A 20,731-nucleotide genomic window follows, 5' to 3' on the forward strand; every position below is an offset into this window, starting at 1 on the left:
TTTGGGTAATGGGCATCTGTGATTCATGTCAGCCAAACTGAGAAACGGAGAGACATCTGTTTCATTTAGCAATTTTATTGCACAAAATGATCAGCTGTGAAGATGTGGTTTTGTTTTCATATCTGTCACTGATATTTTGCAAACTCTTGTTTCAGTGAATGTCTTGCTGTTCTTCCACAGAAATACTTCCCTTTTCAGCTGGCAGCGGTATACATACTTTACATATCATTTTTCTCACTGTATAGAAAATCAGAATATCTGTTGGGTTTATTTTAAATAGCCCCATTTGATCATACAGTAATTACAATTACTGTGAAAGATGATTTTTACATATTTGGTTATCTAAAGTGGTTGAACAAGCTTTTAAATTGAGAAGAATTTCATGTAAATGAAAAAAGAAGGTATTGCAAAACAGAAGACAATATTTAGGGTAAAAAAATGGAGTGTTACATGACTATTTTAAAAAATATGTGAATACTTCAAAGAAGAAACTGAGTTACCCATCCAAGTCAAAGAGAAGACTAGGTTTTATAACGTGGATTTCTTTTTTCTTTAATTACAATAAAATCAGAGTTAATTAGTATTTATTTCCTTGTTCTTCTAGTATATGTAACCATAAGTCAAATGAGTTAATGAGAAGATGCCACAATCAAATTCAGCTCATTGTCTTTTTGGATCTGTAAAAAAATCTTTGCAAGACATATTTCAGAAGTCTTTAGAGTCACAACATAATATTTCTACTTTAAAAATTACTTAAAAATTACAACTTGAGAATTCTATGTTGATTGACTTTCAATGATTCAAATAAAATCTGCCAATTGCAGGAGTGTGGCTTTTCTCCCATTGCCCCCACTGACCCTGTGAATTCTAATCAAGTCTGAAATCTCATAATTAAATATAAATGTAGTGGACTCATTTCTAATAGCACACAAAGTGTTTATTCTATCTTCACCAAAAAGCCAGAATATGCTATTGGGAAAAATAGAGAGCAGATTAGTTTAGTCAGACTCGTTTTAACATACAAACTACTTCTGGAATTTGAAATTATTTATGACAATGCTAGATAAAGACTTCAAGATCTGTCACACCTATTTCTATCTGAATTTCAGATTCAAAAGTCCATCTGTGAATTTTTAGTGATTGGTATTCAGATAACTAGAGACCAGAACATGATTGTATTAACAAACCAGCCTTTAGTTTGAATCATTACTGTAGACATTAATATAGTTTAAGTTTGGGGGGTTTTGTATCCTAATTTAATATGCTATGATGTATAGGATATTTTAGATAGTGTAGAAAGCAAAAGGTGTCTTAGTATTAGTCTAAAAAAAATGGGGACACCTTATAATAGCCTTCCAGTATTTAAAGGGTCGTAAAAGAAAGTGGGAGATGAACTTTTTACAAGAGCACACAGTGATACCATTAGGGGTAAATGGCTCCAAACCAGAAGAGGGAAGATTCCAGTTAGATATGAGGAAGAAATTCTTTACTGTTAGGGTGGTGAGCCTCTAGAACAGGTTGCCTAAAGAGCTTGTGAGTGCCCCATCCCTAGAAGTGTTTCCAGGCTGACGAGGGTTTTGAAGAACTTGATCTTTACGAAATGACAGACTATTCCAATATTTCACATTTAAATATGTGTTTACTCTCCTACTTTATAATAGTAATTTTTATCTGTACAATCTAGAAAAATGTTTTCTCTACTTTCTCCTTCAACATATTTGTCAATACTTCAATAGAATCCAAATATTACAGTAACGATGAGATCTCAATATTTTTTTAAATTGATATTTTTAGATATTATTCAAATAATTTCTCCTTATTCAGAGAAAAAAAATCAGGGCAAATTGTAACCTACTAGCTCTTTTCTAACTAATGCCATCTGATGACAAAATGCATCTGTGAGAGCATTTACAATTTCACACTAAGTTTTCTAGAGGACACATATTACTAGTACCTTCAATGGCAATAGTCTCTCTGACACAATCACAACAGTGGGCATATTTGACCTGAAATCAACAGAGGAGAATTGATACCAAATTCCCAAAACAGATGTATTTAGTTTGAGCATCATGAACTGAACTATGAAGTGATGCATTTGTTTAACATTAGCTGCACATATTCTTAAAGATTTTCAGACTAGCTCATGTCCTGTGCAGTATTCTGTTAGCTGTCAGATTTAACTGTCATGTCTTTGAGACAGTTTTTACTCACCAAAGACTCCTTTATTTAAATTTATCCTTAAGGTAACATTTAAAGCAACTCTCTTCAGTGAAGCAAGAATTTGTGCAAAGTTTTAATGAAACATGTCACACATTTTAATTTTCTCAGTTATATTGTTGGTTTGCCAGTCCTGTGCTGTTGTATGTTATTATAAAAAGGAGATAGGTGGAAAGTAAAAAGGCACATTTCAAAAGGGAAATTTTGTAAGACTGGAAAAGATAAAGGCAGAGAAAATTGAAATAGAAGCATGACACATCATGCAAGGTGAGGAATGCTCTGATATTCTTTTGCTTGTTGAGAAGAAGCAACAAACAGAAATAAAAACTCCAGTTTGCAGTGCATTTTGAGATTATATTAGTTTAACTTGATTCATTATTCAAAGGAAAGATAAAAATCATTCTATTAAGAAAGGTTACAGTAGCTCCTTGCTGGTCCAGATTTTTGTTTATTCCTACCAATGTTTTAAAATAGTAAGAGACATTAAAATTAATATTTTTAGGATTCCTTTACACATGAAGCAATGCCTATGATAGGATTAGAAATACTGTTTTCCCAGCTCCCTACAGTCTTCATGCTAAGTGATATAATCTGCAAGATTCTCAGTGTCCCTAAACTAATCATATGACAAAGGCATTTTTTCATCCTTAGATTTGCATCTTTTCCCAGTTATTGTAGCTGATTCTAAAGGAAGGGTTCACTATCTGTGTAAAGTAGATGGTCCTGTCACTGACAAAATCTTCTAGGATTTTCACCTGAGAAGTATTTTTATTTTATACCACAACATATAAGCAGCACTGAATCAACATGCCAATAACCAATCTCTCTCCTTAAGCCAACGTCTTTAGATATGTTCAGAGAGGTAGAATAAGAAAGTTTTGGCTTCATTAGACTGTTGCGACTTCAACTCCAGAAGACACACAAGCATCAAGATAACATGAACTCGAGAGTAATTGAATTTCATATGCAAAAGAGTTCTTGCATGAGCCAAACTGCATGTTCTCCTCTCATATTAATGCAATATAGTCCATATATCAGGTGAGGATAGAAAATCAACTGTCAGTGAAACTTAAGTGCCTTTACTTTCTGACATCTTGGCCTAATATCTCCTGTAGATGATTGGATATGAATAAGCAGAAGGGAAATCTTATGTTAAAAGGAAAAACCCAAACCAAATTCTAACCTGTCTGCTAAGAGGTTCCTACTAAAAAAGAAGATGAAAAGAAGAAACACTTTTTGGTACTCCTACTCAGCTGGACGTTGCACAAGCCTATACTTCCACAAGTAGTCTCTATACATATTGTTGGTTCATGTTCAGCCTGTTGTCAAGTAGAACCACCAGGTCTTTTTCTGACAAGCTGCTTTCCAGTTAGTTAATCCCCAACATACCAGTATGTGGAGTTGTTCCTCCCCAGGTGCAAGACTGCACTTCACCTTGTTGAACTCCTTGAGGTTTCTGTCAGCCCATTTCTTCAGCCTGTTGAGATCCCTCTGAATGGCAGCATGACCTATCAGCCACTCCTAATTTGCTGTCAGAACCAAAAAGGCTGAGGGTACATCCTTTAGCCTGATCATCCAGAATGTTAAACAGAACCGTACCTCGCACAGATCCCTGGGATATACCAGTAGCTACTGGCCTCCAATTAGACTTTGCACCACTGATCAGCACCCTCTAGACCAGTTTTCAGTTCACTTTAGTTTGCTTAGTTTGTGTTCCTAGAAAGCTTCCCAATTCCTTTGTTTTTTATAACGTCATTATATCTTCCAAGTAAATAAATCAGTATTACTTGAAATCTCTATTATTAAATTATAAGGACTAATTAACCCTGTGTAGTTCTTTTCAGTGTTACATCACTTAGTAGTCCTCTAGCTGTTACAGATATTTTACTTAGCTTTTACTAGACAACATGCTGCTCCTGACACATAGACAATGGTCTGTCACGTAACTTGACCTACCTAGAGAGATAATTAAGCAATTGGTTTCCTTATCTTCCAACTGTATTATTTACACAGAAGACTCATTATCCCTTTTGAATGACCTAAGACATCCAGCTGATTGCTAAATGTGTTTAAGTCCTCTGAGGAATCCTCTTTGGAGCTGGCATGCTTGGTAGCATCACTGTGCAAAATTGTGGCTATATTCCTGCACAGTGGTTCTTATGAATGACAGATATTTTTAAAATACAAAAGGAGAGGTTTGAAAAATTTTGCAGGTAGAAAATTAATATCAATTTACATAAGTCCCATATCTTTCCTGGCTCTTTCCCTTCACAGATGTATTTATCTGCTAATTGGCTATCCTTATTTAGCCTGTCCTGAAGCTCAGATACTCTATTGATCACATTAATTTAGCATTTCACAAGTACCTCCACTTCATTAAAAGTTTTCCTGAATTTTAGTCATCTATCCTGGAGCGCTTCATTACTCTATCTCTCTTTTCTATTTCCTTCCTCAAAATGGATTGTTTTGTGACATTTCTTTAAATTCTTATTCTTTAAAACATAAATTTTCTATAGAATTCCTTTTTTTTCCCCCTCTCTGTTTACTTCACTTCTTACTCAATTGCATTAGTCATTTTTTTCACAGTCAAAATTTAAAATATCGGTATCACTTTCACCATTTAGTACCAAGTTAGATAACAATAGCTAAGTAGTGATAGTTATTAATTATTATATTCACTCAAAACCAATATTTTATAAATATTTCTGCTTCTTAAGGATCCCATTTGTAGTAGAATTAGCAATCATAAATATGGAGACAAAAATCTTATTTTCTGAGTATTTTACATCAAATGTCATTCGTCAAAAAAGAACATGCAAAAGTTCCTATTGGAAGACGGTTCTTCATATAAAAAGAAAAATCTTTCTTACTACTTCATGTTTCTGCATATCAAGTGTAATTTACTAATCACTATATTGTAACACAAGTATTTCTAAATCATATATAATTATAAAAAATACTGGAACTTTTTAGGAAGAAAATATGGAAAATCATTTTCATAAGATAGACCAGTTTCTAAACTAAATAGTAGGAGAGAGAGGTTGCTTCTTACCTATTCTGAGATAAGGAAGAGACAAAGTATCATCTCTAATGTATCATGCAGCTACTTTACAAAATGCTCAGAACGGCAGCCTTCCAAGTTCTTTTACAGAGCAAGCTTTTTGATTTGGGGTTGTTCTGAGTTTTTTTACCACCACAATTTCACCCTAAAATATTTCAAATCGTCAAGTCCTCATTCTATTTCCAACCTTGTTGCTGTAATAAATGTAATTTGTTTGACAATTATTAAGAAAGGAAAACCAGTCTTTGGGTAACAAAAATAAATTGAGAATCACCAAAACATTGGCAATGAAGGACAGTAGGATTAATCTGAACTTTACATCAAGAGGAAACTTAGTATGTTCATGTCTTCCCATGACTGCTTTGAGATATATATGCAGGCAAGTTGAAAGAAAAAGCAGCTTTGAAGGAATAAATGTTCAACAGCAGAGAGAGACCCTACTTTTTTGCCTAAACTAAAATGACCCAAGAAAAGTTAATTCAACTATGATTCTGCATTGTATGAACAATGCTAAATCCAAATGGCAGAGCTGGACCAAAGAAGAAAAGCACAGGGTACCAGTACAAGCAAGTATTAAAGAGCAAGGATCTTCTAAAACAAGGAAAAGGGGAACAAAGCAGACAAACTAATTGTGATTGAGCGTTAAGGTTTTCTTCAATTTTTACATATTCTTGGAAATATCCAGAATTTTTTCCCCACAGAAATTCTTGATCAATGAGATCTTGACTGGTTTGAGGGTCGGGCAGAGAGGAATCTCACGAGGTTCAAAGGAAAGGAAGGCAAATGGAGAGTCGTGCAGCTGGGGAGGAGCAACCCTAAGCACCAGTACAGGCTGGGAGTGACCTGCTGGGAAGGAGCGCTGCAGAGAGACCTGGGAGTGCTGGTGGACAGCAAATTAAACATGAGACAGCAACGCACCCTTGTGGCCAAGAAAGCCAGTGGTATTATGGAGTGCATCAAGAAGAGGATGGTCAGCAGGTTGAAGGGTTTAGAAGGGGTTTGGACTAGATGATCTCTGGAGGCCCATTCCAACCCTTACCATTCTGTGATGATATGGAATTTTGTGCGCCCAATTAGTTGCCTTACAGTGCAGGCAGCAATCTTTACATTTACATAATGTTTAAGAGTACAATATCATGAATATCTCAGAACATAATGTTCCTTCTTTCAGCTCATATTTTCCATTTAGATGCTTGTATACAGTCAGTTGGGACATGCATTTTAGCTCTCCAAGACACTTAATTGTTCACTAATGCCTAAGTTATGTGTGTTCAGACATCTAAGATACATTGTACCTGCATTTTAGACACCAGAGTGGTCTGTGAATTGGATCTTTGAAATGAAAACAAGATAGTTTCAATTCTCAGGTTTGCAGAGTATATGAAATCCTCTATGATTGCACATTCAAAGTTGCTATAGATCAAAATATTATCAAATTAAAGAATATAATTTTCCCTCAGTTTTCCAGTCCTCCTTTAACAATCTCAGGTAAATAGCTATAAAAAGACTCAGGAAACAGAAAAAAATCCATTTGAGGATCCTACACTGATGAGTTAGACAATATTTGTTTACTCGTTCAAATAAATCCTACTCTGTCTGCCAGGGACTTCAGATACATTGACTAAACAGCTACTTACTCCCTTAAAATGGAAAGCACTGAAAGATTTGAAAGACCTTGCCATTACAGCCTTTTTTGTTCAGCTTATTTTTAATTATTTGCAAAGACAAAACCACCCATAAAATATAAGGAAAATCCTCCCGCAGGAAGACAATTTATAAGGGTAAACATCAACTTTTAACTTCTTAGAACTCTCTCCCTTGTGGGTGTTTTGTTGCAAGTCACTAATTTTCCCTCAGTATTGCCCCCAGATTTTACTTTCCATCTGTGTATATAGGATATTTAAGAGGTCATCTCTCTCTGATTTAATAATAATTAAAAAAAATATAATTGAGAGGGGTGGAAAAAAGTCCCTAAAGCATCAGGCTTTGAATGCTATTGAAACTGTTGGCTATTTATACCTTTATTATTTCAAACAAGCTGTAGGTCAAACATTTCTAAAGCTCTGCTTTCTATTATGCTTTTAATTCCTCTAGTGAATGAATGTACTGTGATGAAGTGGACACTGCTTTTTCTGACTTATGGTTCTGAATATAATTTTTTTCAGTTTTATCAGCTCTTTCCTTTTTGAAATATCTTTTTTTTTATGACAAGCTGATACAATTTTTAAATTGAAAGAGATATTGAACTGAAAAGAACTGGAGAGCTCATCCTAAACATAATCAGGTACAAATTTTGAGTTTGGAAACCACCCAAGAGAAATAAAATTCTTGTCCATGAAGGCAGCAAAATGAATTTTATTCGTGATTTTACAACTGCTGGAAGGATGCCATAGCGTAGATTATCTTAGTGCATCCATGTTATCTTCCTCCCTCTCTCTCTCATGTGTGCTGTATCTCTTCTAATACCTCACTTGACAGTTTGAGCTACCACCATTTGATGAAGCCACAATGATTTTATGAAATGTGTCTCTTGCAGTGCTTGGTGTTTCTGGTTGGATAAACAGTCCTATTGACTTTACCGGTTTAGAGAAAAAACACAATCCAAAAGTAGTAGATTTTAAGTAGAGACATTCAATATATCCAGCATTTCTCCTTAGCAGAAAAAATACTGACAATGATCCCACAGAGAAGGGCAAGATCTACCCACAGCTCTGCTGAATGCAACATGCACTCCTAAAAAAATGTCTAAAGCGACAGTAATCCACTCCAGTCTATTTGACTGCAAAGCACTGGAGTTTCACTGTGGGTGAAACTTCCTCACCTTGTCCAAGGTTTACTACTCTAAAGAGACATCTGGGAGTGTTCACTTAGGTCTTTCATTTACAGTGTCTGGCACATTGGAGCAAAATTACCATCTGGTAATTCAGACACTGCGGATCGTCTCCTTAAGCAGTTAGGCTGAGTATGCCCTCAGTATCACTACCCAAATGACTTAACTCCTCTTCCCATGCTACTAGTGAGCACTTTTGAGAAACTCACATTCACAGACATCTATCTAGGGCTGGGAATCTACAGCTTTTGAACAAATATAACTGGCTTTAGATTCAGGTGTGCAACTATGTCTTCTTTGGTCTTAAATAAAAGACTAGTGGGTACTACAAAGCCTTTGCATCCCTCAACAACCATTAATCCTGTCCTGTGTCATCCAGCAAAACCCAATGTTTTGTAGGTACATATCCAATACAGTAGCTAACAAAAAAATTGCTATTTATATGAATAAAAACTTACTGTACAGACAGGTCAGCTTATTGCCAACAGTATCTCTGCTGCTGTTGAGAAAAGAAGTCAGAGACTCCAAGCATACATTTGAGGTTTCCAAAGGAATAGTCTTTTTTCAAATACAAAATACAAACACAATCCTCTACACATTTCAGTTTAAAATAAATGATGAATCTAACCAGTTATAGTAATAAAAACCCTACTAAGCTGGCTTCTAAGAGAGTTTGAGAAACGGTTTCATCTCATCACTCACTGAGAATCAATAAATCTCCAGGATAATCTTACAGGAAGCTTTTAATGCCTCTGATGTTACAGAAAAGTAGTGGTTGTACCGATATGTTTTGCGAAGCCATCATAGCTCCTGTATTACAGACTACAAGAAGAGGTAGAAAAGAACCAATCCTTCAAAAAGAAAAAAATTGAAACATATTTTATTCTGACATTCATGACCTGTGCTGAAATATCTATGAACTCACACATGTACCCTCAAAAGCAGGCTTTCATATCCTTGACATAAATTGGTGCCTTAAATAACCCTCTTCACAGCCTATGTGCAATGTCTTCCTGTGAAAAACAAATTTCTAAATGTTGCTGTCCATCAAGTGTCAATTTCATCACATTGCTGTTCCTTCAATAAGATAAGATTTCTGAAGATATATAGCTGGGAAAAACTTGGGGTTTGCATACAACAGAGTTACAAATCAAAAGAAAGTCTCAAGTGGAAATTTAAAGGACAAGCTGTCCTTGTCAGTTGAGTGGTAGATACAGCAGATCATAACTCATTTATTCAGTTTACAGAAAACCTGAGACTCTCCTTCAGGTATGAATTCTGGGGTATACCATCTACACTGTCAATAGGAAGGAAAAGAAAGGCAACAAACCAGTAACTTGTTCTTGAAACTACTCCACATATGGGTGTGCTACAAAGACTCCAAGCGCTTTCCTCAGAATCCTGTCTGTGTTGGGGTTCTCAAACTGAGGGGAATTAAGTGAGGTTGACATCATCTTTACACCATCAAAGATAATGTATCAGCTTATAAGCATGCAATTAGGAATACTGCCAGAATAATCCTTTCTGGTAACAGTTCTAATATGGCACACACAAAACTACATCTAAATGTAAGTGCAAATATATGATAAATTACCAGTTGAGATACTAAACACCACTGCAGGGTAACTACAAACTTCAGTCTCTCAAAGTCCTGAAAAAATCATGTCATTTGAGCTTTTATGCAATAAAACTACTGTGATGAAAATTACTGGAAAAAGTCACTATCTCGGAAAAGCAAAGTATGAAAGATATCTACGAGAATGAAACAAATAGAAAGATATGGCAAAACAGTAAGGAAAGAACATAAAATTTTAATATAGATGAAAAATTTATATATAAATTTGGTTTTGAATTATTATGAGTAAAAATAACGTTGTATACAGTAATGATTCTCTTAGATGACAACTATCAGAGAATAATTTTTACATTTAAAAAAACCACATTTTCTGAATATACTAGAATTAAATTGAAGTTTCTCAGAATATGTTTGAAAATCCATAATACTTAGCAATCACATCACTTTATGTGCAAAATAATATATGGGGCTTGAAATGATGTATTAGCAAAAGAGAGATAAAAATTATGATTCATCTTTCCCTATGTTGAGAAAGAATAATGGAGCATACATAGATTTTATGCAGAGACAAAGGCTAAGGGAAGTATTCACCATAATTATAACCCCAAATATGAATAAAATGGTTTTCCTGAAATGACATTTAACAACCCTGCATTGTTTCTCTGAAATTGAGAAAAGTATTTTTTTCCTGGGAATTAGTGTCTTCTAGTATATTTTGCAATGATAGCTTGAAGAGAAATTGTGTAATACATATACAGGTTTGGTTTCTAACATGGCTTTTTTATGCCTTCAAGTTTTTCTAAAATCATAGCATGGTAGGGGTTGGAAGAGACCTTTAGAGATCATCTAGTCCAACCCCCCTGAAGAAGCAGGTTCACCTAGATCAAGTCACAGAGGAATATGTCCAGGCAGGACTCCACAATCTCCCTAGGCAGCCTGTGCCAGGGCTCCCTCACCTGAACAGTAAAATAGTTGTAGTTATTATTTAAGGCTCTACATATACAAAATTAACTGGAGTTCTACCTTCAGGATGCTATGTATTACATGAAGGAATGATGACTTTCCTCCTTACTGATAATAATAATCAACACTGACCTGAAGTAAACAGTGAATACCCCCAATGACCAATATGTACTTTGCCACCATTTCACAAGCATGACTGAACCAGACAATGAAGTCTTCACTTGTTATTGAATGCTATTCTATTCATTATTCCTCATTTATTCTATTCCTCATTTTCATTATAATATCCTCTTAGAACATTCTCAAGCTGACTTAAACGGTGAATAAATGAATGTATAAATTGAATTGCAGACATTGGTTTCAAGAGTAATGTGATACTCAACAGTTTTCAATCTCCTTTGACAGGTACATAGGTGCAAGATAAAAAACAAGAAGAAATATATCAATCATGAGCTCAGAAAGCAGGCAGATGTAAATCAGAAATCCAGATAAATCTGGTAGACCCAGCTTTGGAATTCCTAATGATTCTTTCACTGGCATGTGTTTCAGCCAACTATTATTGTCAATTTTAAAAATCACAATTAGGTCTTATTTTTGACGGAAATCTCTCCGTGGTAAACATTCATGGTAACTGACCATGAATCACTGAGTTCTAACCCATGCTCTTACTGTCTCACCTAATTTCCAAACACAATCTCCAAACATATTGCAGAGAAATTAAGAGGTAAGTTGCATTTTATGTCAACCAACTATCGAAATAATTCTGGCTTTGATGAAATCAGACGAAAGGAAATGTTCAAAAACATTTTGACTATTGAACCCAGATGGCCTCACCTTTCTCAAGTGCAACACCAGGGAAAAGAGATAGCTATTATAAAGTTTATGTGACAATTTTTTTTCTCTGATGATTTGAGAATTTGGACTATCAGACTGATAAAATATTAATTACCATAGCAATCAATGTTTAGGTCCATATTTAATCCCTATATCCTTTAGTTTCCTTTTTGTGTAAAACTCCCCCTGTACAAATACAATGCCATGATGCTCTTCATTTTCTTCTACATCTTTTTTCCCAAACTTGGAAAAGAATTACTGTAGGAAAATTTTATATATTCAAGTTAATTTTAAATTTGCTTACTCAAATTAACAACCTTTCTAGACAGAGCAAAAATGTTAAAGTGCAGTCTTAACTGCTCCTGAAGTTTCTCAGTCCTTTGCTCTTTATTTGCCATTTTACTTATCACTTTCTCTTTCAAAACACTTATTTTCTCTCAGCCAAAGTAGTTCTGTGTTTATCATCATCTCCCTATTTTTATAATAAAAATGCTAATATATATATATATATATGTATATAAAAATATAGAAAAGCTAGCTCTTTTCCCTCTAAAGAGTCTTCCGTCATTCATCACGGCTGGAAGGAAATTCTTAAGTAATGACATTCACTTTCATTTATTATTTGGGATCATAAATATTAAAAAACAATGCAATCAATCTAATCAGCAGGCTTCTGAAGGAGCCTAAATAATCTGAAATTCAGGGTGCCCTACAAATCTCTTTATGTCTTGGGATTTCTGAGAGGAATACACTTCCAAATACAATAGCACAGAGTTTTGAGACCATGAAAATTCTTATTTTCATATGTTAATTTTCATAAGATGATCAGTCTGTTCTGGACCGAGGAAGCAGCCTAGATACCTTGGAACACTTGAGGCATGACTTTACATTTGGTAAGTGTGCGGAATAGATATAAGGACTATTTACAATATGCTTTTTAAATGGCCATATCATTCAAATGCTTGTGCAAAAATTAGATGGAGCAACAAGAAAAAAGTGGAACTAAAAGATGAAGTGTACTCATTCAAAAGCTTACACTCTTATATTTTTACTTAGTATTTAAATTTCGTTAATTTTAACAAACATTTCTTTTCTTCTGCCTCCCCACCAATCAAATTCTCAAACCTTTCAAGAAATGTTTTGTAATATAATAATGCCATATATCAGTATATTCTGGAGACCAATTGGCTCGAAAACAAGTTTGCAGAGGGATCTTGAGGTATTTGTGGACAGACAGCAAGCTGACTATTAACCAATAATGTGTTCTTGCAACAAAGAAGGTCAACAGCATCCTGGGCTCCATTAGGAAATATATCAACAAGAGGGATAATCCTTCCTCTCTACTCTTCCTTAGTAAGACACATCTGAAGTGCCATGTCCAGTCCTGGGCTCCCCAGTAAAAGAGAGATATGGAGCTACTGGAGAGTCCAGCAAAAAGCCACTAATTTGAATAACAGACTGGAGCATTTTTTTTCTTATCAAGAGAGGCTGAGATTGTTCAGCTTGGAGAAGAGGAGGTGCAGCAGGGACCTTATTAACACACATAAAAACTTGATGGGAAGAAGTAAGAGAGACATCTCTTTTCAGTGATGCCCAATGGCAGGACGAGAAGCAACAGAGAAACTAAAACACAGAAAATTCCCTTTAAATATAGGATATGTGGTCAAACACTAGAACAGGTTGCCCAGTGAGATGTGGAGTTTCCACCTCTGGAGATATTTAAAATCTGGCTGGACATACTCCTGAGCAAGCTCTAGCTGACCTTGCTTTGAGCAGGGTGGTTGGGCTAGATGATCTCCAGGGATGCCTTCCAATTTCAGCTATTTTGTGGTTCTGTGATTGTCACTAAGTCAGTATTTCTCTGTAGCATTTCACAAGTTCAAAACTATGTATGAAAGGAAAATGTGGACTATAGAAAAGGAAATTTCTGTGTTTATCAGCACCACCAGTGCTGACTTGTACCCATTACTGCTGACATTAACTTCCACTTTCAAGCAAATAACCATTTTGAGTATTGTGAGATTCTATGTTACATATTTTTCGATAAATTGCATAGCAAAACGTAAGTATCAATTGAAAATAATTTCAAGGACAATTCCAGTGTCCTTTATGTATGCATCTAGTATGCTATGCAGTCATATGTGCAGTTCTACAGACTCCTATTGTTCACTTCCTAACCACCTCATTTCTATCATAGGGTTGTTAATAAATTTTACTCACTGCCCTTCATTGAAATTCAGAGGGAGATAAAGAGGAAGAATGTTTGTTCTTCCAAATAAGTTGGATTCTTCAAACATAAGTACAGAAAAAGAATGCATTATCTTGTATGAAACATGAAACATTCAAAGAGAAAGAATTGGAAAATAATTATATCATTAATTATAAAATACTACGTTTTGATACAGAAGAGAGACAGTGGGCTGCCTGTAGGAACAATATGCTAAAGTGAAAAAACAATTATCAAAGGTGTCTTAATTTGTTTAACTCAAATATTTCTGAATAACGGTAACTAACAACATTAGTGGCTGTAGCAGGACAAAAATATATATACACAGTGCTGGGAAATCAGCTTCTTATGTATCAGAATAAAAGACAGAAACTAGGGCTCTGTACAAAAGTAAGTTTGACAATTGTATAGAAATCTTAATGAGATACCTACCTTGCCTACATACTGATAATCAGATCCTGTGTATTCTTCTAAAAGAAAAAACTGGTTCCACATCCAGCCTCTCTTCTGGCGGTGAATTGCTTTTCCATCGTTCCCCGACATACGTCCTCCAAAGCTTTTGGGTCTGAGATCAGGAGTCCTTCTGAACAACATTTCTGTATGACAGGGATGTTGCAGCCACATCCAGAGCAGTAGAAGTAATAGGACTTGCTGTATTGTCATAGTTCTCCACTGCTGATGCTCTTCAAGCTGGTCAGCAATGGAGTCTTCAGTTTTGTTTTTCTTGACTCGCTTTCTGTGTCTCTAGTTGATGATGCAATCAAGCAGTTTCCAACAACTCATCTCTGAACTATACATAGTAACCAAATCCTGAAAGTAAACAGAGAAGACACAATATAAGTTAAAATGCATTCATTCCCTAGCATCCAACATCCCTGCTACTGTAACTGCAGATTAAAAAAACCCCATTTTGAAGAAGAAAGTAACCTGGTAGGAATATAAAGGTTTTCCAGTCAGGGAGAACACTATATGTTAGGTAGCTGCTGTCAAAACACTTTCTAAGAGTGCCCTGAGATGATCAACTCTTTCCCCATTAAAACCTTTCCATTTAGTAACTCCTAAGTGTTCTTTATATAGACTGGGGGATTAATATTGCTGAAACTTACACATTAAACACTACTGCCTTGGCTTCAAATGTTTTCCACCCGATTTGATTTACAAGAATTCCCGTGTTTTATTAATCTTACTATCAAGAGAACTGAAAAGCTAACACAAAGTAGTTTTAGAAATGAGGAAATGGTAAAACACCAGCTCTCTAGGGTATTTTAAATGGTAAGAGAGAACATCATGTGCGTTGGAAGAAATATAACATGACAAGAAGCAAACTTTTAAATAGAAGAAGTTCGTGAGATGATTTTTGCAATACAGAGTGATGAAAACTTGTCCTTAAAATGTAAAAGGTATTTAAAAAATGAGGGCCTGTTTTGCAAGTATCCAGAATAACTGATTTTGAAAAATACTGAAATAAATCTCATTCTGGGAAATGACAACACAGAGAGAAGGCAAACATCTCCTAACTTGTCTCCACTTTTCTCTTTCTTTTAGTTTTTCTGACAAAACCATGACATCTTATTTTAGCAAGACAGACTTAGGTTCTGTTCATTTTACTTCCATCCCAACATTTTAAAATTAAAACTTTTTGCTAGTGAGAACATTTGGTGATTTTTTTTTCTTGACTCTTCAGGATAGTATTAGTTTCCTTAAGAAATGGAAAGCTACTGGGTTTTCTGAAAAACAAATATTTTTGGGAGGAGGAGGGTCTTCTTTTCACTTTCACTTTTCACTTTCCTGTGGCCGTCAGTATATATATTCCATTATTCACACATTATTATTTGATGCAGAAGTGTTGTTAAATTCCTCTTGGGAGATAATGCTTCAATATTAGGGGTTGTTATTGAATTTCCTTCTTGTTAAATTAGGTCAGCAGAATGAAAGATGAAATTTGTTAGAGTTACAAAAGTAGCTAATGCACATGGACTTCGAAAGCATGGCTGCTTAATGGATGTATGTACCAGCAAGGTCTTTTCCTTCCTTTGAGACTCCTGCTGGAGCTCAGCTTCCAGGTTTAAATGTGATGAGTTCAATAATAATCTACTTAAAGCACTAACATTTACATTTAAAAGTTACTGAATTAAATACTGAAGCTATTAACTATTTCACCATTGGTAGGTAACAATTTAAGAACAAATATGTAGTTGTCACTTTCCACAGCTTAAGAACTTCTGTACCTCTCAGAAGTTAGAAAAAACCCCACATATTAGTGCAACTTTGTGTTTATATGATTTCAAAAGTGATTTTTGCAAAATTTAAAAAATATTCTATTTTGCTTGCTCAGTCATAAAACCTCCCCTAATAAATACTAAACCATACTTTATAACATGAGATTTAACAGGCGTATAAGATAGGCCATGAATACCTTTAACCGATACACTTCTCAGACTTCCATTTGCTGGTTGCTCCAAGAGGCTAATCTTTTACAGCTGAATGTTATTTCTTTAGGAAATTATTTCCTCTTTTTATCTGTCTTTTTGCAATACCATAGAGCTGCTTTTGAAAGTCAATGGAATGAAATTTAAAGTTAAAACTGTAATATAGACCAAAAGTTTCTCTAGGATCTTTTTTCTAATATTATTCAAGAAATTTTAGTAAATCTCTCTGTCTTGTGAAGAACAAACTTGAATAGCAAAAAGTTTACTTGGGATAGCTGACATTTATGATTTTTGTTCTATATTTAAGCCTGGACAAATATGCATTGAGTTGTGTATAACACTGCAAAAAGCTTGTATAAAGAAAGATAATTATGCAATGCCATTACTGTTTTTGCTGCTTCTGTTTCAGTTGGAAGTCACTACTTACATCTCTGATCTTGTCTTTCAGTCCTTTTTTGCTATGTTTGTACAAAAGAAATATATTTTTGGAATTGAAGATGCTTCATGACAAATGAGGTCAAACCATATTGGAATTTCAAGAGCAGAACATTGTTTAATTTTATTACAATGGAAGACACTGGAGTGTATTTTGGTCTTGTTTTGCTCTTGCTCTGCTGAAGTGACACTAATAGAGCTTTTCTTATATGCAGCCATAGTGAGAAACTTCTCTACTTTTCTGCCTCATTTCTGCAAATCTTTGGTCCTCCTCTAGCCATCAGTATAGAGCTACCACCACAGGCTGCAGACTCTCTTTCAAAGTGGCTACAGCCATTGGCCATGAGACACAATTTCTACTATTTCATTTTCCTCCTTCAAGCAGGCAACTTGGTAATGTGCCTCTCTATTTAATTAGTAAGCTGGCTCCTGGCTTATGATGTCATAAGTAAAGTTCAAAACTCTGCCTAAGTATGGAGCTAATAGGAACTATTTAAATAGGTCTTAAGAATGGATGCAGGAAGGCAGCTAAGTGCAGAAAAAGCTGCATTTTCAATGAGCCTTCAGAACTGCTAATTTAGTTGGTTTAAATTATTTACTGTCTTTTCATCAAAACCAGAAAAAAAGGTTCTGATGTATTAGAGATCTGTATGATAATGCAAAAACTGTAAACAAACACCTCTGTTTCAAAACACAACAAAAATATTTTCCCCTATAAGTTTAACTTATAGGTGTAAATTACCCCTCAAGGGAAAAAGAAGGCAATATTTTATAAAAAGGTTTTAAAGAGTACTTGAAGCAAACAAATTAGCTCTTTCAAATGATCAATTCTTAATGGGTTCTAATCTCGTAATTCCTTTTTATGTTCCTTACTTTATCTATTATATCCCAATAAAGTTGCTGAAAGACTTTTGTAATTTAATTACCTAGTTCTGAACTAAGGAGATAATTGGTAAATTGTCAATAAGCTGCTTATTTCATAACCTCCAGTGGAACACTTACATACCGCAGTGACCACACTTTAGAGTTATTTAATTATAGCATGAATTTGCAAAGTAGTTAGCTATACCTTTGAACTTTAGAACTCAATCCTCTTTATGTAGTCCTGCAACCCTTGGTGCACTTAGGAATTTGAATTGAGTATGCATAGTTTGGTGCTTAACTGAAAAAAAATCCAACGACTAACATTTCAAGTATTATGCATTTTAATTAGTAATACTAATCAGATTTCCCAGTCATCAAAACTACTTCACTCAAGTGTTCTTTTCATAGCTCCTAGGGACAAAGGCTGAAAAACAAGCAGAGGAAACAAAGGAGAAGGAAATGCTGACTCATCGTAACTTTAACTGCAAGAGTTGAGTAATATTTTAGGCAACACATATTACTTAGAAGTATACCTTAGGTCTCATTTTTAAGTACATAAATATAGTACAAAATCTAATTATTAATTTATTTTAAAAATTGTCATACGCTATACTGATTTCAAAGTGAAAAGATTCTCTCTGTTTCCACTTGTAGTGGAATAAAAGTAATATTCAAAAAATAGAGAACTGCTGGTAGAGAGCAAACTGGGGAATATTAACACCTCATTCTAGTTCCCCTGCTTCAGACAACACTGTCCTTCTCCCTGTAAAGATCTTAAGACAACTGAAACTCAGTCTTAAGATATAGATAGACCTTGAAAAGGTAAGTAGAACAGCAAAGGCATAAGATACTAATAAGTTATCTCATCTAACAATTTTGACTGTTTGAAAATGAAGCTTGAAAGATCACAATGGGCTGCACAACATAGGAGTAAAATACTTAGGCACAGTTGTTGAGAAAATATTTGAGGAACAGGAGTACAATAGTTCCAAAGAACCTCAATATGATGGATTTCTTTAATCTCGCATCTGTTAAAAAAGGAGTGGAGGGGGAGGTGATATGCAAACAGGAACATTATTCTTAAGAAAAAACTTCTATATATTTGCAGGAGAAGTTGGCAGCTAAAATGTGACTGAAAGTTTGGAAGAACAGTCTGAGAAATGGGCTGCTGGCAGCTGGTGTAACCAGAGGGCTTCTCAAAATCTTTTCAAGCTCTACCCTGTAGAACTCTATCTCATCTTCTTCCATGGCATTCTTTGTCCTCATCCTGTCTTCCTGCATCTGGTATTACTATTACCAGTGACCACCTTACTCTTCTATATGTAAACATGTATTATTCATTTCAACTCAGCCCTATACTTTTCCACTTACCTGATTCAATCTCCAGAGCAGATGTAGATTTAATGTTGTGGGTTGAAAGAAATTAGAATTGTCTTGTTAGCCAGCCAGCATAGCCTGCTTTTCCACATGAAATGATACAGTCCTAGCCAGATAGTTGCTTCCAGTTTAGATAAGGCCTGTGCCAGTCCTCGAGTATCCCTCCATAAGATATAGGAGCTACATTTATCCCATTGATTGTCTAATATTCTTCCAGATAGAGAGTGAATTCAGTTCTTTCCTACCCCACCCTGAATTCATCCCATATACTGCTTCCTATAAGGATTATCCCTTTTATGTTTAGCCCATGACCACTCTCCCTTCTGAAACATTCACATTCCATTATAAGCAGACTGTTTTCATTTGTAAAAAAAGTCAATTGTTTACTTGATCTATTAAGAAAAAACCCCAAACTAACAAAAAACCCAGAAACTAGTTATAGCTTTTAAAATTTGATTGTATTCTTTTTCCTTTTTTTTTCTTTCTTTATTTAATTATAAACTTCTCCCAACAAAACAATCTCAAAATACTACCTCTAGCAATTAAAAAAAAAGCAAACCAAAACCCTCTTCTGATATTTAGCATGTGTGCTAGAGCAAGAGGAAAAGAGAATAATGTGGACAGGAGGACAATGATCCATTCTGACGGGAAGCAGTAAACAGGAAGTTTCAGATTCTTGTTTTGTTCTCTGAAGAACAGAAAAACAGGAATTTATCAGAAGAAATAAATCTATTTTCATCACTGCAACATTGTAATTTAGACCCAGGAACATATGCTAAGGAGATTTTGTTAACACCCTATTTTTTTTTCTTATTCATTACATTCCATCTTTGACAGACCATGATTTTTCTGGAAATGAAAAGATTAGAAAATTCTGTCTGGATGTTGCCAAGAGCCAAAACTGAGAGATCATTGAATATCTAGACCTGGGGACTTAATATTCTTTCTCCCTCTACTGAAGGGTTTTTCTGAACAGGGTGAATTATAATGAATAATGCTGAATAGTTACAAAAAAGACATTGTTTTCCTTCAGGGTAGGTGGAGTTTTAAATCTCCTAGTCTTTGGTATCCAACACTTTCACCTGCCAATAAACTCTAAGCCTTATTAGAGAAACAGAATAAGCACAGAAGCGTGCTAAATATCTAAAAACTCATCATAATCTCATCAGGAGTTTATATCTTCGGATCAGCCTGAAACCTTACAGCTTCAGAGAGCAGAGGCAGTTCACTAAAGCATAAAGAATTGGGGCATTGAGAGACCGTGCCTGCTTAGAAAACTGTGTAATTTAATAAAGTGTTCATTGATGTCTACACAGTGGCTCCTCAAACTTGTGTTAGTGCCTATGCCTGCAGCATGGATAGTCCCATTCCTGCTAATTAGATGACAGCAGAAGAATTACATTCTTTTTCAGTAGAAAGGAAGAAAGAAAAATTAACCATTTCTTATGGAAGCTCACAGTTAAAATGTAAGAGACCCTCACATTTTAAGAAACTTTGTTAAAGCATGTGATTGTATCTCTCACACTTAGAATAAAAGTGTAAATACCAAAAAATGCACTTTATTATTCACAAATCCCATGTGTGTTATACTTGGCATTAAAAGAACATCTTGAATGAGAAAAAGGTATATTTAAAATGTGCTTGAATTATTTTACTGTAAATATTTCCTAAAGCACTTGGAGTTTCACCTTGTGTTCTATTTCTTTATTTTAGCATATCAGAAAGTCCAGCTGTGGCTCTTTGTACTGGTCTCAGTTTATGTAGCAGAGTAAAAGCCTCTTTATGGATCCCTTTACACAGTTTATTAGGCCAGGAGGACCTGAAATTATATTTAAAAAAATGTGTAGGGAGTGATAATATCATTATACTGGTTTGCTATGGTTGGATAAAATGTTAATAACTTCTTTGCCATTAGTGA

The 20,731-nt window shown here is 34.9% G+C and overlaps 1 protein-coding gene across 1 annotated transcript in view; it reads right to left on the bottom strand.

The window, feature by feature from the left end:
• Positions 1-14,251, bottom strand: part of CDH10 (cadherin 10) — a 34,354-nt gene extending 20,103 nt beyond the window's left edge. Inside the window, exon 1 of the mRNA XM_010201041.2 lies at positions 14,141-14,251. Within this exon, the coding sequence (XP_010199343.2) occupies positions 14,141-14,251 (111 nt within the window). The remainder of the gene's footprint in view (positions 1-14,140) is intronic.
• Between the last annotated feature and the right edge of the window lie 6,480 nt (positions 14,252-20,731).

This window comes from Colius striatus, chromosome 4, assembly GCF_028858725.1.
Source record: "Colius striatus isolate bColStr4 chromosome 4, bColStr4.1.hap1, whole genome shotgun sequence".
NCBI lineage: Eukaryota > Metazoa > Chordata > Aves > Coliiformes > Coliidae > Colius > Colius striatus.